The sequence below is a fragment of the Malaya genurostris genome, chromosome 2, assembly GCF_030247185.1.
Source record: "Malaya genurostris strain Urasoe2022 chromosome 2, Malgen_1.1, whole genome shotgun sequence".
NCBI lineage: Eukaryota > Metazoa > Arthropoda > Insecta > Diptera > Culicidae > Malaya > Malaya genurostris.
The window spans coordinates 192543735-192571381 of NC_080571.1; the positions used below are offsets into that span (position 1 = coordinate 192543735).

At 34.8% G+C, this 27647-nt stretch overlaps 1 protein-coding gene across 2 annotated transcripts in view; it reads left to right on the forward strand.

Annotated features, from left to right (window-relative positions):
* Positions 1-19072, forward strand: part of LOC131432942 (putative ammonium transporter 2) — a 46130-nt gene extending 27058 nt beyond the window's left edge. For both annotated transcript variants that reach the window (XM_058599538.1, XM_058599537.1), the window contains 4 exons: positions 3430-3825; positions 3894-4126; positions 4184-4440; positions 18624-19072. In XM_058599538.1, the coding sequence (XP_058455521.1) occupies positions 3430-3825; positions 3894-4126; positions 4184-4440; positions 18624-19037 (1300 nt within the window). In that variant the 3' untranslated portion in view covers positions 19038-19072. The remainder of the gene's footprint in view (positions 1-3429; positions 3826-3893; positions 4127-4183; positions 4441-18623) is intronic.
* The last annotated feature ends 8575 nt before the right edge of the window (positions 19073-27647 follow it).

Here is a 27647-nt window from a genome sequence, read left to right on the forward strand (position 1 = left end):
TCACACGATACGAGTTCGATTGAGGATAAGATTTTGACCCATCCTCGGCGATCGATACTGAATGCAAGCGTTTGCAATCCAGTATCTTCAGATTCTTGAGTAAAGGGTTTTTGAAACCGCCAACCCCGTGCTCAAGAATATCTGCGCAAGTCAAACCTGCATCTGTGACCACGCCGTCTATTTCGACTTCGCGGGCTGGTACATATACGCGATAATCCCGCGTAAAGAGCTCATTTCGAACGATCTCATTAGCCTGCTTTAAGCTGGTCAACGAGACCCTGAGTTTGTCGGAGCGCATTTTTACTATTTGTGTGATAGTCGGGTAATGTGACGTCAGGTTCTTATTTAATGTCAATAAATTCAATGTTTTATCTTTAGATTTGGTCCGGAAGTACACCACATATGGACCGGTCGATAGCGAGGGTTCATCGGAATATTCCTTAATCCGGGGGGTTTTATTACTGTCAACAACAGGCGGATTAGGATCTGTCTTCATTTCTTCGTCTGGAGGGGGAGGACTCATTGTGCTTACTGTAGCACGAGGTTATATTTAGGCAAGTGGTAAATTATAAGAGGGATGCAACAATAAACTGTAATAAGTAATAAGAATAAAGAAAAAGGCAATACTTAGCTTGTTGTACAAATGCAAGGAACGGTCGCCAAGACCTGCTCTTGGTCGATTGCCACTTCAATTGATGCCAAAAAACCTCTACGAGGAAAAGCACAAAGCACCAGCTAACGGTTCGGTGCGAAGGTGCAAAAAACCTCACCGAGGAAAAGGCACAAATAAACTGTTTATAGTTTGTATGGACTAACGGTATCACTTCACTTCAATGTTCGATCACAATCGACACAGGGAACAATGGCCGCTTGTTTATAATCCGCACACTTGGCCTTGATCGGCGGAACAATAACCGGCTAACGGTACCGTTTCGATCGACCGCTCACAATAAGGCACTGTTCTATTATATAACGCGAAAAAAAAACCTCGCAGAGGAAAAAGCACTATTGTCTATCACGCAATATCGTCCGACCACTTTATCACACACACAACTGGTTTTCAATGCTTTCGCAGTAAATCCAAATCACGTCTGTTCGCTCGGAAGGTTGAAACGGCAAAATGAAAGAGAGATTTTGATTTGATTCGAGTTTTAAAAAATCTTGACAGAATCTTTAAGTGATATTTTGGAAATTAATGGAAAGTAGTATGAGAAAGGCATCATTACACCACCAAGTGGATTGAAAAAGATTTTCAAGCTTCTTTTGCACTTAAGTGGAGAAAGTGAGGCGAATACTTAAATCAGAATAGACATCAAATTCACCATCCGTTAGAGTTTACTGCGTTTGCAGAACTGCTAGGCAGATTTTGACAGATCGACGAAAATTTTATTACCAAACGCTTTGAAATCAAATCAATCACCGAACTAATGCACGAACTGTAAGTTGTAGAAAATTCAGTAAAAACTTGCCGAATTTAGTAAAATAAGTAAAATTCGTCGTTCTTTAATTCCAAGTGGTCAATCTTCGTATATTGATTTAAAACCATTTTTGAGTACTTCTTATAAAATAAATAATATTTGCGTATGAAAATAAAGAGCAGTAACTTCACATCCAAAGAGCCACAGGTAGCCGACCCCTGACCTAGACCAAATCACGTAGATATTTCTTATTCATTGCCACACAAATGATGACACATCGCTTCTTATTATGATGAAACTGCTAATTGATTTTACTGTTTTACACATACTGAGGCCATATCGATAATTTATGATGTTTCTAAATATAATCACTGCTTGTTTTTGTACGCATTTAATTTCTTGGGATGTCAATGAAAATTTGTTAGAATGCACTGGATTCTTTCGAATATCGCAAGCCATTTAAACGCAATACCCAAAAATGTATAATTAAACTCTGAGATGATAACATCATTGATAATTTTCCCATCATAGTTGATCATAACGTTCTAAATTATTTGGATGAATTATGAAATATAAATATATGTATGTGTGAACATAACTTACTGTTAAGCGCTGTTCTGTGTGAAACCATATGTTAATAAGATCGTCCTCTTTAACTTTATGTTAAGTTGTCGGAAACAATTCTATTGAGTGAAAAATGCAAAAAAGACGAGTGGGCAATGTCACAGACATAACTGGAGGACGTGAATACGAATAAAATTGACATACTTTTTCAAACTTCCGAGTATAGATAATATTTGTATTAGTTGAAACTTTTATTGTGTCGCTTTCAGAATTGGGACGGTGCATCTATACTAAAGTACGACTTATTGACAGCAAAAATATTCTACCATTCAATTACATTATACGGAACAAATGAGAGCAAAAAAATACAACAAATAAATATTTCAATTGTTCTAGAACGAACCGATTTACGGAGTTCATCAGCTCTTCACAACTGTTAAATTATTATGGCTATCATTAATTTTATTACACAAAAAAATCTGGATTCAGGAACTGTGACATTACTAAATTCGAAATATGGAACAGGTTCCGCATTCACTTACAAAATTGTAGTTCGGAATCCAGATAAAGCTCATTTTCAGAGTTTTAATTTCTGAACCTATAATCTTGAACTGATATCTGAAACTTAACTATAAACCTAAAATTAAGTTCACAATATTAAACTCAGTTTTAGGATTTTTTTCTCCCAGAATTCGAATTCAATCCATGGTTCAGTTCCAGAATCCACATCCAGTATTAGGAAGTTGAATGCGATTACTGATGATCTGTTGTTGCAGCTGCTAGTTGAGAACTGCTCGACACCGACGTGCGAAAAGCAAATGCGACCTGAACGTTTGAGGCTTTATGTCATGAAGATAGTATGTTTTTACTGTTGTTAGTGAACGGTCCTCACCACGTCGTCCAGTTTTGTGTAAAACACAAGAAGAGATGATCGATTTTCGATCAGCTAACGAAACTGCCATCATGTTTTGAATTGTTGCCAATATTACGGATGAGATGTCGTCACTCTGGTTATAGGCACTCTAGGTTTACCTTTTATACTCGTGCAGGTGAACATCGGGATAGATATGTGATGCCTCGATTTTAAAGAGTGTTAAATTAAACAGTACATCGATTACAGACACGTTACCAATAGCTATTAATGTAGAATTTGAAATGAAACGTGATAAAGATGAACAATATAGACTAAACAATTTAATGTCAAGCATGGTGAATTTGACACAAACGTGCACAAATTTTCATGTATTTAATTTTATCAAATATAATCAGTATTTTTCCTTGCTTATCACATATGTGTGTGTTCACGTACTATATCAAAACGAATTGGCTCAAGAGGCACTTTCCTCGGGTCTAACGGAGATTTGTATTTGCCTGTTTATATTATTTGATAATTATTTCCGAAGAATGTTGATTTTGTCTATTCAAACTTACGTTTTCTTTTTTTCAGGTGCAATTTCAAAGCATATTGCTTATTTTCATTCCTCAATACTATTGTTTATTGCATTCCTGCTGGATGGGTTTGGGGTGAGCATGGTTTCCTGAGTAAATTAGGCGTAGTTGATATCGCAGGAAGTGGCCCAGTTCACCTTGTTGGAGGAGCTTCGGCATTCGCGTCAGCTATAATGCTTGGCCCCCGACTTGGACGGTATGCTAAGGGCTTAGACCCCTTGCCATTGGGAAATCCAGTCAATGCTTGCATGGGACTATTTGTTTTGTGGTGGGGATGGCTTGCGTTCAATTCAGGTAGCACATATGGAGTTAGTGGAGCTAAATGGGTCTATGCTGCTCGAGCCGCTGTAATGACAATGATGGGTTCATTTGGCGGTGGATTTTTTAGCATTTTGTAAGCATTTCCATGTGAGTTCTACTATTTACTGTTATATATATTAAAATTATGTTGAAATTCTACAGATACTCAATGTTTCGTAACGAAGGTCGCTTAGATATTGTGGATCTTATCAACGGAATATTGGCATCATTGGTATCGGTTACAGCAGGTTGTTTCTTGTACCACGCATGGGAATCTATTGTTATTGGAATTGTTGGTTCGGCCTTATGCTGTTTAAGTATGCCCCTTTTAGACAAAATGGGTGTCGATGATCCAGTTGGTGCGAGCGCAGTTCATGGAGTAGCTGGAATTTGGGGTTGTATTATCTACCAGTACATACTAAAATAAGCTACTTTAAGAATTTGTTTTGCAGGTGTTTTAGCAGTGGGTTTGTTTGCCGATAATCCTCTACCGCTCGCTACAACAAATGGGAGGCTGGGACTGTTGAAAGGAGGCGGTTGGTATCTACTTGGTGTTCAATCGCTATCAGCTTTATGCTTGGCTTCTTGGTCAATATGTACAACACTAGCACTTCTGTGGATTATTAACAAAATAGTGCCAATCAGAATGGATCCGAACGAAGAGCTCTTAGGTGCCGATCTAATGGAACATCGTATTAGACATTCTCAAGTATGTATACTTTATTATTATGCTTCTGTTGTGTTCTGATATGAATGCATTCTGAACATTTTGAATTAAGAGGTTTGTTCAAAAAGTTTCGCGAACTTTGAATTTTCGCGGGCTACGTATGTTCGATTTTTGATCTTTTGGTGGCGTTATGTTGATACACACGACGCTTACTTATGTTGACAATTCCGGCCATTTCGAATGTCCAGTCAGTTTTTGATAACTATTGTGCGCAGAAGACCAACGCGCCCTCAATATTTTCGAAAGAAAGGTGCTGCACCGAAAAAATGGAAAAAATTGTCACTCACTTTTCTCAGAGATGGCGCGACCGAAAATTTTCAATTTCATAAGTATTTTTTTACAAGCAATGGCGAAACGCGGTGTACATTTTTCTAAAACGTACTACTAAAGTCATCGAGTTGGCTGATTTGTTAGTTAGTGGATATATAAATCTACTTTGGGACTACTAGTCCCGGTTTCCGCTTCCGGAAGCACCGATAATAGTGGAGAACTCACTTCGATTTCTCAGCAACGGTTAAACCGATTTTTACACATTATGATACAAATTGAAGCTCTTAGTGTTTTCAAAGATACTGTTAAATTTCATCTATCTTCCGGTTCCGAAATTATAGGACAATGAGTATCAAAACTTTCAAACTGTCATACAAAATGATGCAAAATCGGTACGCATCGATACGTGCTGGTACGAAAAAAAAAAAACGCACCCGACTAGCACACAACGTGCTTCATTCAATTTTGTATAGCGTGTAGTATATTAATTTGACATAACTATTTTCAAATTGAAAAAGTGATAGTAGTTTATACAAAAGAAAGTTTTTGATTTTGTTCAAGTTTAAAAAAAATCTCGGCAGAATTTTCTAGTAATGCTTTTGAAAACATAAGTGATATGAGGAAGGCATTATTACACCACTAGGTGGATTAATAAAGGTCTTTGAGCTTTTTTCGGCTTTACTTTGCATATGCACTACCCTTGCTCGAAAATATAAACTTGCATCATCAGTAGTAGTCATAAACTGTAAATAAAAAGTTGAGCTTCTTGAAATGCATTAGATTAATTAACACAAATGTTTTACACAAAGTACATCCATTCAGTACATAAAATCATAGCCGCTGTTGTAAGAAAGCAAAATTTCTTTCAAATGTTTTTCATTCAGGCAAATACATGAATATTAAATCTATTCACCTTCAACATCAATAATGGCTTGATACCTAAGAAGGATGTTTTGAACGAGATTTTATGTGTATTTTTCTTAAAACGACCTTCAAATTTGGTGAATTGTTACAAATTGTAAGTTCGATTATTCATACGAGCTCAAACGTCTTCAAAGTTTCCTAGACACAATCCAAATTATATCAACCCATTCGGGACGGTTTTGATCATATTCTCTCTCTCAACATCCGACTTTCGGTCTTTCGAAATATCAAATTATTTGTGTTTGAGTGGCTATGAACATTTTCGTCCGATATGCTTGAGCCATCCCTTTGCCTCCTTTTAGGACATTTACCTCTTCGAAAAGATTTGTTTCCTTGCTCATAAGCTGTTTCGACTTTTGAATGTATTTCGCTTGCGTTATTTTGCGACCTTGAAAATGCGAGCACGAAAAAATTGTTTCGAAGTGCGATGTGTACGTGGTATCTATGAAAAAAACCTGTTTTAATCCACCTAAAGATGTAAAACACCTTTCTCATATACAATACTGTTTTTATTGTACTATTCCAAATGTTTCTCTTCGATTTTTGAAAGAAACCAAGAGATTGTTTGTGCATTAACTAGTATAACATACAGAGTGAAACAGCGCTTTACTCGCGTAAGTCATCCTTAAGAAAACGAAGAGGGTTCAATGTTAAATGTACTTCCAGCACCGGAACCCGAGAACCGGTATGATCGAAGTCGGATTGTACGGCCACTAACTAACATGACGTCCAAACTTTGTTGTATCCGAAAATATGTAGTAATTTTTGTTAGGTCAATAAGATCTTTCATTTGACCCTAAGATCCCTATAACTCCGGAATCGAAAGTCGGATCCCTATGAAATTCAGGAATTTGGGACCGTGATACCTTTCATCTAAGTTTGTGGAAATCGGTTAAGCCATCTCCGAGAAAACCTAGTGAGATTATTTGACACACACACATTGCCCAGCTCAAAGAACTGAGTCGAATGGCATATGACACTTACACACACAATTTTTACTAGTCGGTTTTTCAAGTGATTGCATAGCCTTTCTATATGAGAAAGGCAAAACCTGTTTTAATACACCTAGTGGTGTAATGATGCCTTCTCTATTATTCTATTATTTATACCATCATAAATATTACTGTGGAATTCTAAAAAACAATTGTTCATTGAATAGAAAACGGAAAGTTTTATCCGATGTAATCTAGTCCTGTTTACCCTGTAGTTACGGAACCGGAAGTAGTATCCACTAATATTGGAATTCCGGATGAAACGGTAAGACTTATCCTTTGAATCTTAAAGTTAGTGAAAATCGATTTCGCTATCTTTAAGAGAAATGAGAAAGATCCTTTTTACAGTTTTTGACCTACACATTGGAATAATTTCGAACCTAGTTAAAAAAAACTTTTTTAATCCAGCTAGTGTTGTAATGATGGCTTTCTCATATTATTTATATTTTCAAAAACATCACTAGAAGATTCTGTCAAGTTTCTTTTTTGAAACTTGAATAAAATCAAAAACTTTCTGCGGTACAAACTACCATCACCTTTTCAATTTGTAAACAGTTACGTTAAGTTAATAAAGATTTAAATGAGGCAACCCTGCACGCTATACAAAATTGAACAAAGCACGTTGTGTGCTAGGCGGGTGCGTTTTCTTCTTCTTTCGTACCAGCATGTACCGATTTTGCATCATTTTGTATGACAGTTTGAAAGTTTTGATACTCATTGTCCTAAAATTTCGGAACCGGAAGATAGATGAAATTGCTCAGTATCTTTAAAGACACTGAGAGCTTTAATTGGAATCATGATTTGTGAAAATCGGTTTAACTGTTGCTGAGAAATCGAAGTGAATTCCGTTTTCGGAGTTTTTCTTCACTTTTATCGGTGCTTTTGGAAGCGGAAACCGGGACTAGTACTCCCAAAGTAGATTTATATATCCACCAACTAACTGTCAACTAGATGAATTTACCAGTAAATTTTATTGAAAAATGTGCACCTCGTTTCGCTTGTGCAAAAATCCTCATAAAATTGAATATTTTTGCTAATCTCACTGTAATACCGGAATCGAATCTCAAGACCTTTCATTTGCATCTTAGTTTGTAAAAATCGGTTGAGAAATTTCCGAGAACATTGAATTTTCTCATAGATTTGCACATATTGCCTTGTAATTTCGAAACCGGAAGTCGGATCGGGATAAAATTCAATAGCGTTCTATGAGACCATAAGACTAAACGTTAATTTTCTATCCGTTCGACTTTTCTGTTACCGTCAATAAAGCGGAAGGGTGAATTTGGTTTTTTCACATGGACAATTACATGATAATACCTGTGCGTGTGTTGCTAAACCATTGGTTTTATATATTTTTACCGAAAATTTAAAAACGAAAAAAGTTATTTATCAACGAGCAACTATTCCCAATCACTATCATAGAGCATTGGAATAACTTAATTATCAATAAAATTAATAGAAAAAAAGTTTTGATTTTTTACATTTTTTTCCCGGTAGTATATGCAATGTACGAAAAAAAACTGTAAAAACAATCTTTTACTGATTCGAGAGAAAAAACATTGTTGAATCAAAAAACCCTTTCGATATATATATATATATATATATATATATATATATATATATATATAAATATATATATATATATATATATATATATATATATATATATATATATATATATATAAATATATATATATATATATATATATATATATATATATATATATATATATATATATATATATATATATAATATATATATATATATATATATATATATATATATATATATATATATATATATATATATATATATATATATATATATATATATATATATGTATATATGTATATATATTTGGCATATACACAAAGACCACCGTGGGTGGGCCGTGCGTCTCCTAATTAGTATGGCTCATTTGGTTATTTAGAAAGATATAATTCTTTTTGTTGCAACTGAATATTTTTATCTTTTGGTTCAAAGGTTAAAGTAATAATTAAAATCTCTTATCTTGAATTTCTACATTCCAGCCGATGTTCCTTTGGTTTCTAGGCGATGAGGTTTTCCCTCAAATCCACGATAAACCGTCGCGGATGGCTTATGCCGGGAACTACACTTTCACTTCACTGCTCTAAAAAAATTTTTCTCATCCACCTAGTGGTGTGATGTAGCCTTCCTCTTGCCATTGAAATAGTATCATTAAAACATTTGTAAGATTCTTTCCACGGCCAAGAGTATTGTGAGCTTATCCAATAACCTAATAGTAGCTTTCAAACTTTCAAGACTTTCGATATAGATTTCAATTTGCTTTAAATCTTTAGCCAAAATTCAATTACAGTTTTCAAACTAACCTAAGTTCGTTGAAATCTGTTTTTCCATTTCCGAGAAAATCGAAACAACGCGTTTTGTCGCTTACGCCATTTATACCATTATATCTCCCGTACCGGAAATGCCAGCAATTTGATCTTAGAAATTTATCCACAAATCGATAGTAGCCATTTGATCTTCGAGCTTAATCCACTATTGAAAAGTAGCGAAACGAGTCTAGTTAAAATCGACTCAGCCGTCTCTGAGAAAATTGGGCGTTAAAAAAACAATGCGTTTTGTTGCTTACATCACTTCTACCAAATATATTACATATAAAAATGGATCACTATTGCAATTCACGAGGGACATCACAGTAACATTGCGGTGGGAAAAACGTTACTAATACACTACAAATTCTTTTATACATATATGACAGCTCTTACAATCAGTGCACTGAATCAAACAATCCCAGATATGTGAAACATTTCTCTATATGCAATGTACGAAAAAAAAACTGTAAAAACAATCTTTTACTGATTCGAGAGAAAAAACATTGTTGAATCAAAAAACCCTTTCGATATAACTGTATGTGAAATTTAATTTCAATCTATGTAACACTCTAAATGCTAGCACAGAACGAAAAGAAATCATAGTAATGCTAATTCCAGAAATTCGTCAACATTTCCGAAGAAAGTATTACAATTTCTTGATTTAAGAAATCAATCCATTTGTATTCAGGTTTAAGATGATGATGATGATTTCCGATTCCCGTGACATAAATACACAATATCAGATCGTTTCATTTTCAGGAAAGTTGAACACCACTTCGTCATTTTTGAATGTGAAAACTATAAGTTTAATTTTAATTCTGCACATACCTTTGAACGGTTTGTTGTGGAGGATTGTCGTATTGTTTACAGGCGGTATTTTATCTCATCATAAAAAACGGCACTTAAAGTTTCCACCTCAAAGTGGGAATCATGTTCAACGCAAACTATTAGACAATAATAAATTAGTAACCTTTTCCTACACGAGATGGTGTAACTGTGATGTCTTTTTCGATTTACATTAAATTCCCTGGTGTGATCAATATTTATATATAATATATTTGCTTCCTCGATTACATCTCCGAAACCAGAAGGGCTGATACTGATCATCGAACTTGATCCACAATTCAACAGTAGGCTTCAAATGAGCCTAGAGTTGTGGAAAGCGGCACAATCATTTCTGAGAAAATTGAGTTCAAACTTGATGTACAATTTAATAGAAGCTTTCAAATGAGTTTAGGGTTGTTGAAATCGGTGAGCCAACTATGAGAAAATTGAACGGTAAAATAACAACGCGTTTTGTCGTTTACGTCACTTATATCATTATATCTCCAAAGCCAGAAGCGATAGCCATTTGATCTTCGAACTTGATTCAATAGAAGCTTTTATATGAGTTTAGGGTGGTGAAAATCGGCCCATCCATCTCTGAGCAAATTGAGTGGTAAAAAAACAACGCGTTTTGTTGGTCACGTCACTTATACTAGTATATCTTCGGAACCAAAAGTGGCAGCCGTTTGATCTTCGAACTTGATCAACAATTCAATAGTGGCTTTAAAATGACTTAGCTTGTTGATATCGGTTCAGTCATCTTCGAGAAAATTGAGTGGTAGATAATCTTTGAAAAGTGCACACGCATACACACACATACAGCCGATCGAGCTGAGTCGAATGGTATACCTACTACCTTTCTACAGAGAAAGGAAAAACGATCCTACCGATTGCGCCAGTAATGATACGGACTATCGGATCAGAGTTTTGAAATAAACATGATTCCGGTTTCGAAATTAAAGGGTGATATGCACCAAAAATAGAAAAAAAATAGTCACACACGTTTTTCAGAAAGGGCGTCACCGATTTTCACCAACTTAGATTAAAATGAAAGGTCTGATGGCCTCATATAATTTTCTTAAATTTCATTTGGATCCGCCATCCGGTTCCAGAATTGCGCAAATTTATGAAAAAATGCGCACTTAATTTTCTCGGACATTTCTTAACCGATTTTCGAAAACTAAGAAGCAAATAAAAAAGTTTGAAGTTCTTGAAAAAGTCCCCGAAAAGTTTATTCAGATCCGACTTCCGGTTTCGGTATTACAGTGCAATTAGTGGAAATTTTCAATTTCATGAGTATTTTTCACAAGCGATGCCGAAACGAATCACATATTTTTAATAAACTTACTGCTAAATTCATCTAGTTAGTTAGTGAATATATAAAACTACTTTGGAACTTCCGTATTCCCCGGATTCTGCTTCCGAACGCACCCATAATAGTGAAGAAAAACTCCAGAGACGAAACTCACTTCGATTTCTCTGCAACGGTTAAACCGATTTTCACGAATCATGATTCAAATTAATTCTCTCATTGTTTTGAAATATACTATGAAATTTCATCCAGCTCCGATTTCCGGTTCCGAAATTACAGGCGATGAGTATCAAAACATTCAAATCGTCATTCAAAATGACGATGCAAACTGGTATGCATCGGAACGAGCGGCTTTGGTCCATTCGCAGCGTGCTTTGTTCAGTAATGTAAAAATATATTTTTGTAAATCTTTTATTTAATTTCTACCTACTTGTTAGTGCTCTTACAAAATTATGATAACGATGCTCTTCTATAAAAGTACACTAATCATCTTTCTCATGTAGAAAGTTTATGGAATCACTTGAAAAATTGACTAGTGAAAATTGGCCCAGAGAGTTACGTGTTCTATATCATTCGACACAGTTCATCGAACTGAGCAATGTATGTCCAATAATGTCACTCATAAAATAAAAATCTCATTGTCTCATAGGTTGCTATTGAATTTCATCATGCTTTCATAGGGTACAGTGTGTTTAAAATTGCATACCGTCATTTAGAGCGACGATGCAAAAACAGGGAAAAACTCATCTAGATTTGGCTCAAAACTGATTCAATTTGTAAGCTATATTAGTTACTTAATAAACGAACCGACTTCGGCTGTACTGGCTCCAAGTATCCGGTCCCAGAAGTAGCGGAAATAGTGTTCAAAAACTCTAAAACGAGACTAACTCAATTTTCTCAGAAATGATTTGATCGATTTCTTCAAACAGGCTCAAAAAAAAGTTCCCACTACAGGAATGTACTACCAAGGCTTTGCTAGTCTCATAGGTTGCTGTTTAATTTCATCCTGGTTCAACTTCCGGTTCCAGATGTATAGTTTAAAGTGTGTTTAATAAATTAGTGCGACGATGCAAAATAAAGAAAAATTCCTATTAACTTGACATAACTGTTTAGAAATTCAAAAAATTATGTTATTATGTTTGTCTTATTTTATTATTTCTTGACAGAATCTTCTAGTGATATTTTTGGATGTATAAGTAATATGAGAAAGGTATTATTATACCACTAGGTGGATTAAAAAAGGTTTTGATATTTTGATTGCAATAGCCGTTATAGCCGAAGTCGGTTCATATCCCGGGTAGATGTGAACAGCAAACAAAAATCAAAATAATGACCATTTTTATCATCATATCTTGGCTTGATGTTTCTGTGCTGTCATAGCGATACTTGATATTTTGTTGATATTTCATCAAAGGAACCAATAAATAATACAGCATCATAATTAATTAAGTACAATTGATACCGTAGTTCTATCGTCAAATAAAATACATTTGAACAAACTGGAATCAGATATAAGAAATGCTAATGATATTATTCTTTTCGGTATACTAGAATATCCAAAAACTGAAAAACTCGTTTTTTATAAATATTTTGTTCTTGCTTTGATATTACAATAACATAATTTGATATTTTGTTGCTATTTTGTCATGCAGACTGTTATGGTTTTTGATATTTTAATTCTTATTTCAAACTAAATAATAATAATTTTTACCATTGAGATGTTTGGTTTTAATAATAAAATTTCTTTACGTTTTCTCAAACGAAACCGACATAAATAACATTCTCCAACTCTTCGTCTTTCTAGTGAGATATATATTAAGGCTACAATTTGTTTTAAACATGAACACACTGCTTTTGACCAAACCAAAAAAATGGTCGTGACTTGAACTCCGGTCCAATTCAATAAATCGGCTTTTTGTAGAATTATAATTATATTTGCAAAGAACTATACAAAGTTTTCCTGCTATGAAAATCTGCAAAAAATAACTATAAACTGTTGTATTTTCATTCATGTTTGGACGGCCATTTTGTCGTGAATACGGCTTACTTTACTATGGGACGCCTTTTCAAAATGTACCCTGTAAAAGAATGGGTACAACTTAATCGTGAATATCTCTTATTGTTCTTTACTCAACAACATAATTTTTTTCTCTAGGCTATGGAAAATATGATCAGCAATTTATGTTAAAATTTTCAGTAGTATGAAATAAACACAAACCATTCAAAGTTTCAGTTTTCTAAAATACATGGTATCAACGAGTATTTAAGAGCAAAACTCATTGCTCGGTCGACCATTTTGATACAGTGAGCGACATTGCATTTTCGGGTTACTAAATTGGTAGGTAACATGCTATGCAACCGATTTTCCTAGTTTTTTTTTGTATTACCCAAATTTACTTCAACTTCGGCTCTTTTTCAAAAACTTTAGGATGTTTGCAAAGTTCTGATTCTTTGAATGCCCAGAATTTTTCATAAGACAAAGTTACGGCGTAGTGGCTAGATAATAGATCAGACCGAAACAGAGTTTATCCTTAGTTCTTCCTTGTAAATGGCATTAGACGTTTTTTAAGGCACTCTTTCTTGTAAATCGCACCGATGATTGTTCCGAAAATGATGAAAAGAGCGCTTATTCCATATAAACAAATCTGCTAGGTTTCTTTGCTTTTGTTTGAACCGAAACGATGTGGCGTAGCCGCATTAGATTTTTTTTTATTTTCACTTAATAAACGGATAATACCACATACATTTGCCTGGTAGATACACCTATGCAATTGCTTTGATGCTTAGTAGCTAATAGTTAACCAGTTTTCTTGGGAACTCCGTTCTGAAGCTCATGAATCAATCTTTATTCAAGAGTTTAAGAATCAATTTTCATTCAAGAAGTACAATTGTAGGTCAACAAAAGGGGCGTTAACGCTATCATCTTTCATTTATCTTTATTTTAAATCAATTCCAATTACGATTTTAAGGATTCGGCGAAATGACTCGAAATAACCCTTTCGGCGAAATGGCTTTCGGCGAAATGACCCTGATCCGAGTAGATGCATTGCTTACATCGAAAAACATTTACCTTAATAGTCCTTCTTTTAAAAGTTTTATTGTGAACATCAAAACGATAACATATTTTTATATTAGTTACGAAATTGATGATTCAAAATCCAATTTAAATTTCAATTCATTTTTGCTATCATAATAAGATTTGGAATTGTTCTTAATTTGATGTTTAGTTTTACTCGGTTGAGATACCGTACTGAATTTGGCATTCGTCTAACTGTAATAGAATAAGCTTAAGAGATCATAAATTAGAAAACTGGATGAGTTAAATTTTCACTGCATTGATCTTAATTTTATAGTACGTGACAGTAGTCAGACCCTTGGCTGTTGTTTGGATAGTGACTTGTTCTACTGGATGATCCTGGTGACTTAAACTGTTTTCTCTGGAATACATTTTTGTTATCAGCGAATAAAAGAATTTTGGATTGTGCATTTTTGAAAGGTAACAGATTCAACTGATGCCCTGGCCTAACTTTAAGTATCCATTTTTCATACTGAAGACAAGTAGTCCAGCTCTTTGCACTTGCTGAACATTTTAACTAAGACAGCCCTACAGCAGAGGTTAACAGGTATAACAAACGGATGGAGACGCCAGTCAGACATAGTAGAACGTACATCGAACATGGTCTACATCCTGGCTGGCACCCGACCGATACCTTACGTTTGGATGTAAAGTATCGGTTCCTTTCCTTTCCTCGAGTTTTAAAGTGACTAAAACAAGATTCAGAGTGGCGAAATGGTAGCGCGTATGCACGGAATGCATAAGAACGCAGGCTCGAGTCCTGTCTTTTCCAATAAATCATCAGTTCTTTTCCAATAAATCATCTTTTCTGTTAGTTTTTCATTCATTTGGCTTCTCCAATATATATCCGCTCATTCATTGCAAAAACTGAACTTAGTTTATGGCGGCTTTACGTCAAACCAACAAAAATTAATAAATTGTCAAACTTCTCGAATTTCAATAAACTTAGGCTTATTTAAAAACTGCGATGTGGTTTCTGATCAAGTTCGGAAAAATATGTCGATTATTCCCAGTTCGGGATATGTAATTTTATATATGACTTAACCGATAAACTGCGCGCCAAAATTTCTTAGACACTTTTAAAAGCTGCTATTAGGTTTTTTTTATTCAATAATATAACTTTTTTAAAGGCACACTGCTTCAGCTCTAAGATGCCAAGGGCATTTTCTAATTTTAATATTAGGTTATTGGATAAGCTCACAACACGGCCGTTCTACACATATATGACCCATATTTTATTAGATTTCCTACGTATATGGGTCAATTATGCGTGGAACGGCAGAATACTATTGGCTGAGGGTATAGTCTTATAAATGTAATTATGAGACTATTTAAATGGCAAGCGAAAGGCATTATCGTACCAGTAGGTGGATTAAGAACGGTTTATTTTATGTCTCTTATATTTAAGAATGGGTTTATTAGATTGTATTACCAATCGATTTGAAAATATGGATCAGAATTTGGGAACAGGGCATTTTTGCGCATCTCCATAGAAGGGTAGTAGAATTGTTGGTAAACCGACTTTCGAACGAGGCCTCGGAGACCCATAGTGTTATATACCATTCGACTCAGGTCGGCGAGATCGGAAAATGTCTGTGTGTGTGAACTTTTCGAATATATTTATCCGTTCAGTTTTCACAGAAATGGCTGAACCGATTTTAACAAACTTAAGCTCGATTAAAAGTTACTGTCGGGCCATTGATCAAGTTTAAATATCAAATGGCTGTGACTTCTGGTTCCGGAGATATGATGGTATAAAGGATTGACAAAACGCGTTGTTTTTTACCGATCAAGTTTCTCGGAGATGGCTTATAGGATTTTAACAAGTCTAGGCTCGTTCGTAAGCTACTAATATGCCATTGATCAGAATTGAAGATCAAAAGACTTCGAATTCTGATTCCGGAGATATAATGGTATAAGTGAAGTAACCGACAAAACACGTTGTTTTTTACCGCTCTAATATATATGAGAATGCCAATATTTTGAGATCACCTCTATGAGAGCTGTAATTTGAATCATTAGTACATGAGATTTCCGAAATCGAAAAGTTTTTTTTGATGCCAAAAGTTAGCCAAGTTGCCAAATTGCATGAAACGTCGAGTTTCAGTGCCATCTCAAAAATGTTTTTTTTTAAAACAAACTTACTGGGACTACTTCTAAGTCCCAGACAGTTGATTTTTTCAAATTTTTTTTTTCGATATGATACTAAATTTCGACGTTTCATGCAATTGTGTGTGTGTGTGTGTGTGTGTGTGTGTGTGTGTGTGGAATTACAAGGAAATATGTGCAAACTTATTAAAATATGCGCACTCAATTTTCTCTGAAATTTCTTGACTGATTTTCACAAACTAAGAGCCAATAATTTTTTAAAACAGTCCCTGAAAAAATGATCCAGATCCGACTTCCGGTTCCGGCATTACAGGGCGATCAGTGAAAATTTTCAATTTCATGAGTATTTTTTCACAAGCGATGGCGAAATGAAGTGCACATTTTTATAAAACTTACTGCTAAATTCATCTAGTTGGCAGATCTTGTTAGTTAGGGTATATATAAAATTACTTTGAGACTACTAGTCTCCGGTTTCCGCTTCCGAAAGCACCGATAATGGTAAAGAAAATCTCAAAAAAAGAAACTCACTTCGTTTTCTTAGCAACGGTTAAGACGATTTTCACGAATCATGATTCAAATTACAGCTCTCATTGTCTTTGAATATACTGTGCAATTTCATCCAGATCCGACTTCCGGTTCCGAAATTATAGGGCGATGAGTGCCAAAACATTTAAATCGTCATTCAAAATGGCGATGCAAAACTAGTACACGACGGTACGTGCGGCTTTGCTCCGTTCGAAGCGTATAGTGTGCAGGGTTGCCACATTAAAATTTATTTTTTTCAATCGAAGAAAAAAAGTAAATTTCTAATTCTTTCATTCAATTTGTACCTACTTGTTAGTGTTATTAAAAGATCATGATAACGATGCTTTTCTATAAAAGTACACTTATTGCCCTTCTCATATAGAAAGTTTATGCAATCACTTGAAAATTGGCCCAGAGGGCTAAGTGTTCTATATCATTCGACACAGTTCATCGAGATGAGTAATGTATGTGTCTGCGTGTATGTGTGCAATTATGTGTCAAATAATGTCCTCATAAATTGAATTTTTTGACGATGCAAAAAAAGGTAAAATTCTTCTAGATTTGGCTTAAAATTGATTCAATTTGTAGGTTATATTAGTTACTTACTAAACGAACCGACTTTGGCTATACTGGTTCCAAGTTTCCGGTTCCAGAAGTAAAGCGAATAGTGGTCAAAAAGTTTAAGACGAGGCTCACTCAATTTTCTCAGAGATGATTTGATCGATTTCCACAAACAGGCTCAAATAAAAGTTCCTATAGTCTCATAGGTTACTGTTTAATTTCATCCGATTCCGACTTCCGGTAAAGTGTATTTAATCATTTGGTGCGACGATGCAAAATAAAGAGAAATTCTTATTAACTTGACAAAATTATTTACAAATTGAAAATGTTATGTTAGTTTATACCCAAAGAAAATTTCTTAATTAACTAATGACTGAAAAAATATTTCTTCGCAGAATCTCTAGTGATATTTTTGAAAATATAAGTAATATAAGAAAGGCATTATAACATACTAAGTGGATTAAAAAAGGTTTTTTTTTATTAAAATCATTCTTTTCATACAAATAGGCAACGCAATTGTCAAGCGCTTGGTTTGAGAAATGCTGCCGAAAATGTGAAATAAACGCTGAAGCATACTTTTGTGATCTACTCGAATCAATCCAATCGAATCAATTGGTGTCAAAAATAAGCCCAAATTAGTGTCAGAAATTATTTAATAAATAGATATAGAATATTTTCATGAGTCTGCTTTGAAGAAAGAGAAAGGTATTATCACCACACTAGGTGGATTAAGAAGGACTTTTTTATTTTGCTGATGGGAAGGGATGGATAAAAAGGGACTTGTTCAATGGGAAGGCAGCATAAAAAACAAATTCCCTCGAAAGGATGATGATCGATTTTGTAGATGATGTAATCCGAAAGGATATAGAGATTTTACAAAAAAGACATCATTTAGCATATCCGAAAAGATGCATTTTGCAGGTAATTTACAATATTTATGAGCAGAAGTAAATTCGTTCGTGAGAGACGCCAAATAATCTATAAAAGCCTTCCGGCTCGAGAAAAGAATATCTTTATATTAATCTAGGAAATACAAGTGGGGGAAGAGGTGAATGACCTTAAGGTAAATTTAGGAAATACAACACTGGTTCTATTTAAATAAATTTAAAGGTATGGATTAGAACATGTTTTACTATGTTTGGGCAAAATTCTTCATCGTAATACGTGGAAAATTGTAGATGGCCAACATTCATATTGTATTTTTACATTTCAGATTGGAATATCAAGAGCTATATCTGCGTTAGCACCTTTGAAGATTGATTTGGAGGATGTTATAGATGCTCCATCTGTTGGACGAAACCCAGGACACGATCAATGCGTGGATGAGATTCGAGCGGCTAGCAAAAAACTGTATGAATGGCGATCCTTCATGGATAGAATGTCTCCACAGAAGAAATCTAACGAGCATAAAACTTCTGAAAATGTTTCTACGCGAAAGGATTCTTTCAAGCTTCGTAGTTTGAACCGAACAAATAAAACCGATGGCATGTTATATGCTGATAATTTTGGTTTTGACGGTAAATTTACCAACAAAGTGACGAGTAATAAACCATTTGTGATTACTGGAACAACTGAAGGTAGTGCCCAACAAGATCGAGTAGATCAAAATTTTGCATGGATTGACTAAATAATTAATATTTTGTTATACATATTATTATTTAATTCTTAGAAATACATGTATATATATATATATATATATATATATATATATATATATATATATATATATATATATATATATATATATATATATATATATATATATATATATATATATATATATATATATATATATATATATATATATATATATATATATATATATATATATATATATATATATATATATATATATATATATATATTGGTTTTTGTCATCTAACTTAAAGATAAATCAAAAGATAAAATTGCTCGCTATAAAGGGTCAAATAAGACTATCGTTTATTCAATATTTTAATAAGGCCGAAATCCATGCTTGTCCCTAAAGTTCTATGACCTCATTGTCTTCCTGCTGATATTGTCCTACGGTAGGACTCCTACCTGTCGTTATACTGCGATATTGTAAATGTACGCTGTTGGTCGAGCGTCGGTGGTCCAATTGCTTTCACTGGACTCTGAATGGTTTTTGCTTCATCCGATCCCCATAAAGATCTTCGGATGGTTTAAATATATCGGCCATTTAATTTCCCCTCTGTCAAAAACAAACTAATTTAAATGAATATCATTGAAAACTGGTTTGAAACACAAACCCTTGTAAATTAAAAGAATCCAAAATGTAGATGATTCTCGTTTTAAAATAAGTCATTATAGCAGCCATATAAGATATATTATTTATTTTGTAATGTGTATGATGTTCATACATATAACCGAATGTCATAAACCGAATGAATTTAATCTACACCAATCGTCGAATGATATTAAGAAGATTTTCACTGAGTTTTTGTATTACGTAGTCCTTATAATGCGCATGACATTAGGGTGAATTCATATTGAAATTATACAGCTGGAAATGAAAATAAACTAAAATTCATTACATTTAAAAGCTCTGATTTTGCTCCAGTTTAATTTCAATACATTTCATATACAGTAAAATCTTTTTGAAATTGTATTCAATGAGTATGAATTAGAAATTGCAAGTCTTTTTGCATTGGAATCACATGATGCCCAGCAAAATAGTTTTCTTTTTACACATAATGTGAAATATTGTACGAAAAATTTGGTTCAGGCAGATTCAATTTAATATGATCAGTATCTAACGGGGAAACAGATTGGAAAACCGACATGTGAACACAATGATGTAAATGAAAACCGCGAAAATGTTACCGCAGAGACGGGACTCGAACCCGTAGCTAACTCCTAACCGGGGAAATTGTTTTACCAATTAAACTACCCTGCATATGAAAACACATGAAGAGAAAGTCCAATTGATTGGACGAAACTAAGCATGCTTCGCTCTACTTAGCCACTACGGTATTCACTTACAGTCCCGTATCGACGGAAACAAATTCAACAGAAACACATACAATGATCACGAGTCTATTTCTACCCATCTGTTTTTGCCGCACGATACTGATTTGAGACTTTTGTTTTTGTCTATTTCGCTATCTACGGGATAACACACGATAGTTTCATCCATCGATTTAATGGATCTCCACTAGTGTGTGGTAGCAGCAGTGACGATTGTGTGATCTCAAACACAATGGTAAAGGTAGACAAACCTTTTATTGTCCTTCAACGATTTTGTTTTAGACTTTGTTAAGACGTAAAGCCGCCTTGAGCTAGTTTTAATATGATCAGTATCTAACGGGGAAACAGATTGGAAAACCGACATGTGAACACAATGATGTAAATGAAAACCGCGAAAATGTTACCGTAGATAGCGAAATAGACAAAAACAAAAGTCTCAAATCAGTATCGTGCGGCAAAAACAGATGGGTAGAAATAGACTCGTGATCATTGTATGTGTTTCTGTTGAATTTGTTTCCGTCGATACGGGACTGTAAGTGAATACCGTAGTGGCTAAGTAGAGCGAAGCATGCTTAGTTTCGTCCAATCAATTGGACTTTCTCTTCATGTGTTTTCATATGCAGGGTAGTTTAATTGGTAAAACAATTTCCCCGGTTAGGAGTTAGCTACGGGTTCGAGTCCCGTCTCTGCGGTAACATTTTCGCGGTTTTCATTTACATCATTGTGTTCACATGTCGGTTTTCCAATCTGTTTCCCCGTTAGATACTGATCATATTAAAACTAGCTCAAGGCGGCTTTACGTCTTAACAAAGTCTAAAACAAAATCGTAGATTCAATTTATTTTACTGAAATCGTTATAAAACAATTGGTTTAATTTGCTTCTAACCATTTGGCCACCTCTTGCATTTTCGATAATTCTTTCGAGTTTTGATCTGCTTCGCGAAGTTGGTCGTATTTTTGCTGTTGGTAAAACGGTTTATTGTAATCGAATGATTATTATAAACCGTATTACCATTTTTTTTATTATTCCCACTTACACTTGGAATTACCGAGTATACTATTTTTCTATAAAATAAGTTTCGAACAGCAAAACATATCCCAACATGGGTCGTATTATTCATCAATGAACTTCGAATGGCTGACTGCATGCGGCCTCAAATTAGATTTCATCGTATTTTGCCCCTGACTGAAACAACAGAAAGACAATTGGTGGAATAGTTAATAATGTCTTAAAAAACTTACCTTCCCACCTATCCGATTGAAAATTTCCGTCAGGGTCTTTGTCTGCTTCGTATTTATTGATGTATGTATTTCCATTGGTGTGGGTTTAATCAAATATATTATATATCAATATGGATCACTCTAACGAATCCAATACAAATCGAAAAAGACATCACAGTAACAACATCTCGTGACGAAAACGGCTATTAGTTCAGTCATGTTAAGCAGTTTGTGTTTAGCGTACACCTAGAAGTGAAATGTCAAAAATAATTGAGCATGAGGTGTGAACTATTTTTTATTGAAGTGTGTTTTTTCTGACGAAAGTAAATATCGCCTATGAATAATGTAGAACGCTTTTTTGGACCTAACGTTTTCATTTTCAAGAGTTATAAAGCAGTATTCAACTTTGCTCGTGAATGTTATGAATAGTGCTGACAAGACGAAACCTACAGCCTAGGCAAGCTTTGGCAGATCAGTTTTGATATACAGAATATATCTAAAAAATAAAATGAAATGAACGGTGTATTACAAGCTTTGGCGATTTTTTTCATTGCGTTCCTGACATTGAAATTAAATTAACTGCAACTTCATCTACTAAGCGATCTGACCCTTGCTGTGAACTGTTTTGCGAATAGCTTAAACTTTAAGTCAAAATTTAAATTTTGATATTTATTTACTAAAAAGTAGTTTCACTCAACAGACGACCCATTCCAAAATTCGACAAATAGAAAGTTTGTTTAGCACTGAAAAAATGTTATTAAATAGTATGATAAGTGCAATACAGTAAGCATAAGAAAATGTCCTACTTATTACTTTTACTACAATTGATAGCTCTCGTTGAGGCGAAGTACAAGTCACGTTTTACCTTTTTACCTTTCTCTATAGAAAGGTATTAGAATTGCTGGAAAAACCGACTTTCGAACGGAGCCTCGGAGACCCATAGTGTTATATACCATTCGACTCAGTTCGTCGAGATCGGAAAATGTAGGTGTGTGTGTGTGGGTGGGTGTGTATGTGTGTATGTCTGTGTGTGTGTTGTCAACTAAGAGGTCAAGATCTCAGAGATGGCTAGACCGATTTTGATCAAACTTGTCGCAAATGAAAGGTCTCCACGTCACCCAGAACGCTATTGAATGGTTTTGAGATCGGATGTTTACTTTTTGAGTTATATAAAATTTTATGTCAAAATTTTTAGTTTTTTGAAAGTATCTGTCACCTTTGACCATGAAAGCAGAATATGTTTCTATACTTAAATTCCACACGGTAATAGCTATCCAACAAGCCATAGATTGTTAAAATCCGCCCATTTTCAACGGAGATATCGACATTTTTGTATAAGCGACTTTTCCCTCTATTCCAGCAGTAGGAGTTTTGAGCGCTGTATGACAAAGCAATAATTGCCTTAATATTATAAAAGGTGATTTTTTTGAGGTTAGGATTTTCATGCATTAGTATTTGCTCAGATTTTTTGAGGTTATGATTTTCATGCATTATTATTTGCTCAGTATGCTTTGACATTTCATCATGAATAGACTTACTAACGAGCAACGCTTGCAAATCATTGAATTTTATTACCAAAATCAGTGTTCGGTTTCCGCTTTTTTATCGACAAATTTTGTTCAGCGATGAGGCTCATTTCTGGTTGAATGGCTACGTAAATAAGCAAAATTGCCGCATTTGGAGTGAAGAGCAACCAGAAGCCGTTCAAGAACTGCCCATGCATCCCGAAAAATGCACTGTTTGGTGTGGTTTGTACGCTGGTGGAATCATTGGACCGTATTTTTTCAAAGATGCTGTTGGACGCAACGTTACAGTGAATGGCGATCGCTATCGTTCGATGCTAACAAACTTTTTGTTGCCAAAAATGGAAGAACTGAACTTGGTTGACATGTGGTTTCAACAAGATGGCGCTACATGCCACACAGCTCGCGATTCTATGGCCATTTTGAGGGAAAACTTCGGAGAACAATTCATCTCAAGAAATGGACCGGTAAGTTGGCCACCAAGATCATGCAATTTGACGCCTTTAGACTATTTTTTGTGGGGCTACGTCAAGTCTAAAGTCTACAGAAATAAGCCAGTAACTATTCCAGCTTTGGAAGACAACATTTCCGAAGAAATTCGGGCTATTCCGGCCGAAATGCTCGAAAAAGTTGCCCAAAATTGGACTTTCCGAATGGACCACCTAAGACGCAGCCGCGGTCAACATTTAAATGAAATTATCTTCAAAAAGTAAATGTCATGTACCAATCTAACGTTTAAAATAAAGAACCGATGAGATTTTGCAAACTTTATGCGTTTTATTGTTTAAAAAAGTTCTCAAGCTCTTAAAAAATCACCCTTTATTATATTATTGAATAAAAAAAAACAATAATTGGGAGCAACGTGAAACACGATTTGTCATACTGTTACATACAATTGTTTCTAAGTACCAAAAAGACTTTGTACAGCATCCTTTTTCATGACAATTTGCCTCGGACCGATTTTAGCACGGTTCTTTTTGGCAACATAATCGTTCGAATATGGCATATGCAAACCAGATGATATCAGTATTTTCGAGTTTAAAGTAATTCCATAATTATATTGATTTAAACTACTTACAGCAATAAACGCTGGAAGAACATAACACCCATATACCATACGACTCAGTTCGTCGAGATCAGCAAATGCTTGTGTGACAAATAATTTCACTCAATTTGCTCGGAGATGGCTGAACCGTTTTCTACAAACTCAGATTCATATGAAAAGTAGTATACTCGCAAACAAGGTTCCTGAATTACGGTTGGATCCGACTTCTGATTGCGGAACCACAGGATGATATGTGAAACGAAATTAAAATAATGCAATTCATTTTTCTCGTAGATGGCTGAGCCGATCTAAGATTCATAATCGATTACCAAATGAATTTATTTCAGTTCAAGCAGTATTCGTTTTTGGAGTCGGAATGTACCCCCAAATTTTAATTCGCACTACAATTTCTCAAAGATGTCTACACACTCCTCAGGTGAATTTCACTGATTTCGGCTACGCCGATTTTAGAATTCCGTTTCCAATATCGAATCGTTTCTCAAAGCTCAATCATTTTCTTAAAAAGCCAAGTCCCATACAAAATTAGTTAATTTTATCCGTCTCTGGAATTACAGATGATGAGTTTTTGAAATTCATACCGATATAGAAGATGTAAATTGTTTGGCGTATTAATTTATGGCCACTCGAATCATTTTTGGTTATGCTATTTCCTGAATACCGGCTCTGGAAGTATGACGAAAAACTCTAAAGTGGAACTTACTTCGACATCTCATGGAATGTTCAATCGATTGTCACACGTTAAGATTGAAATTCGATTCGATTTGCAGTATCGACATTACAGGGTAATGAGTGATTAAAATCTCAATTTGCCGTTTAAAACGATGATAATTAAAATAATGTCATGAGAACTAAAACACCTAAGTATATTCATGCAAAAAACACATGCGGATTGATAAAAAAGGTACCATCTCACTGCTAGGTGGATTAATCACGTTTTTTATACTAAATTATTTTTTTTTGAAGCATTTATTTATTTATTTAATAACCTGATATTGTGTATTTCTATCCCTGGTACCGAAATCATTATCACAGCAAACATGAATACAAATGGAATTATTTTTCAAAGCATGAAATTGTAATACTTAATTTGGAAATGTTGGCAAAATTCTGGAATTAGCATTAAGATTAATTTGTTTAGTTTTGCGTGTACATTTTACACACATTTATATAAATAGAGATTTTTATAAAACAATGTGTTCTCTTCCGATTTGGTATCTGATTGGGAAAGCTGTCATATGTGCATTAAAAAATTTGTAGTGTATTAGTAACCTTTTTGCCACCACAGTTAACGGTGATGTCCCTCGTGAATTGCAAGAGTGATCCATATTGATATAGTATAGTATATTTGGTTCAAGGTAGGGGTCGGCAACCTGCGGCTCGCGAGATACATGCAACTCTTTGGATCTGAAGCTGTGGCTCTTTAGTACTATTTTTTGTTTTATAAGAAATACTTGTTAATCGATCTTAATCGATGGGTACTCGATTTTTACCAACCCACGCCGTTAATGTGGTCATTTCCGGTCGAGATTATGAAGATCATCGCGCCTTTTTGTTGAATTCCTAAAGGAAATAGAAACATGATTTTCCAAGCTCATACTTCATGATACAGTGCAATGGCTTCCCATAAGTACAGTGTTGAAGCGGTTTGTTTAGTGCTTGACAGAAATAAATATATTTATCACTGAAAAAAGTATTAATCCCTCAGTACTGAAGAATGACAAATGGTTGCAAAAATTTAACTTACTTGGAATTTTTTATAGAATTCGGCAGATATTTGCCGAACTTATAACAGTTTTCCGTTCGTTGCTTAGTTCGACATTTAAAATGATTATAAAGCGTTTGGTATTACAAAAGCCGGTTCACTTGTGTGCAAAAATTTGCAATTAAAGAATATGTGAAATGATGAAAATTGCAAATGAAATCCAGACTCCATACTCGGAATATGCTTTTCACATTAAAGACTATTTATTTCGTCCTCACGAATTTCACGATTTTTATTATTTCAAATGTGATGTAATGGATGATCTCATTCACAAACCAATCTAGGAACTAGTACAAAAAATTGAATAATCCAGTGGACTCCAAAGTCCAAACCAAACGATTCCGTGGTCCAACGACTAACAGAAGGCCAATCCTTGGTGGGACAAAGAGTGCTCAGATATTAAACATGCACAACAAAATGGTTGCAAGACGTTTCTAAAACAGGGATGAGGAATTCCATAGAATTTAAAAAAATTCTTGGTTTTAGAAATCAAATACGAGAGTATACTTTGGGTCAAGAAGTGTTGCTATTGGACACATTTCGTCGAAGGTTTGTCAAGAGAAACTTCAATGAGCACTCTTTGGAACACGGCCAGACGAATGAGGAATCGTAACGTGGGAAATAAGAGTGTGGAATATTCGAACCGATGGATATTTGACTTTGCTAGGAAAGTTTGTCCAGACTCTATTCCTACGTAGAGTCTCCTGCAAAAACTGGTTCCATAGATAGTCGCTTGTCAATAATGGAATTTTCATTGCCATTTCAACCTTCCGAGCGAACGGACGTGATTTGGATTTACTGCGAAAGCATTGAAAACCAGTTGTGTGTGTGTGATAAAGTGGTCGGACGACATTGTGTGATAGACAATAGTGCTTTTTCCTCTGAGAGGTTTTTTTTTCGCATTATATAATAGAACAGTGCCTTATTGCGAGCGGTCGATCGAAACGGTACCGTTAGCCGATTATTGTTTCGCCGATCAAGGCCAAGTGTGAGGATTATAAACAAGCGGCCATTCTGTGAGGATTATAAATAAGTGTGCCTTTTCCTCTCGGAGGTTTTTTGCACACCATCAAAGCGGCGATACGCCGATCGACGAAGTCCAGCTTGGTGTCCCCCGTTGGATCTTAGTTAAGTACCTTTACTTCGTTTATTTTTATTTCTTTATTTGACCATTATATTTCCCCCCGAAATCATTTGTTTTTGCACGGAAGTAGTTCCGCTATGTCTAATTTAAATCCTGCCAACAGTAAAAACATATTTGAAGCAGTTGACTGCAAATTGGCCCCTTCTTTCAGCGATTGTACCTTTCGATGGCTAAATCATCCACCGAGGTCACGGATCTAATCACTGTTTTACAGTGGAATTGCAGAAGTATTATCCCAAAAATAGATTCATTTAAATTTCTAGTAAACAATCTGAAATGTGACGCATTTGCATTGTGCGAAACTTGGCTAACTTCTGAAATACCCTTAAACTTTCACGATTTTAACATTATTCGTCTGGATCGAGATAATCCCTATGGAGGAGTACTTTTGGGGATCAAAAAGTGCTATTCTTTCTATCGCATTAACCTCCCCTCGATACCAGGTATTGAAGTTGTCGCATGTCATGTTACAATCAAAGGTAAGGACCTTTGCATTGCTTCCATCTACATTCCCCCAAGAGCCTCGGTTGGGCATCGGTGGCTCAGTGATATCG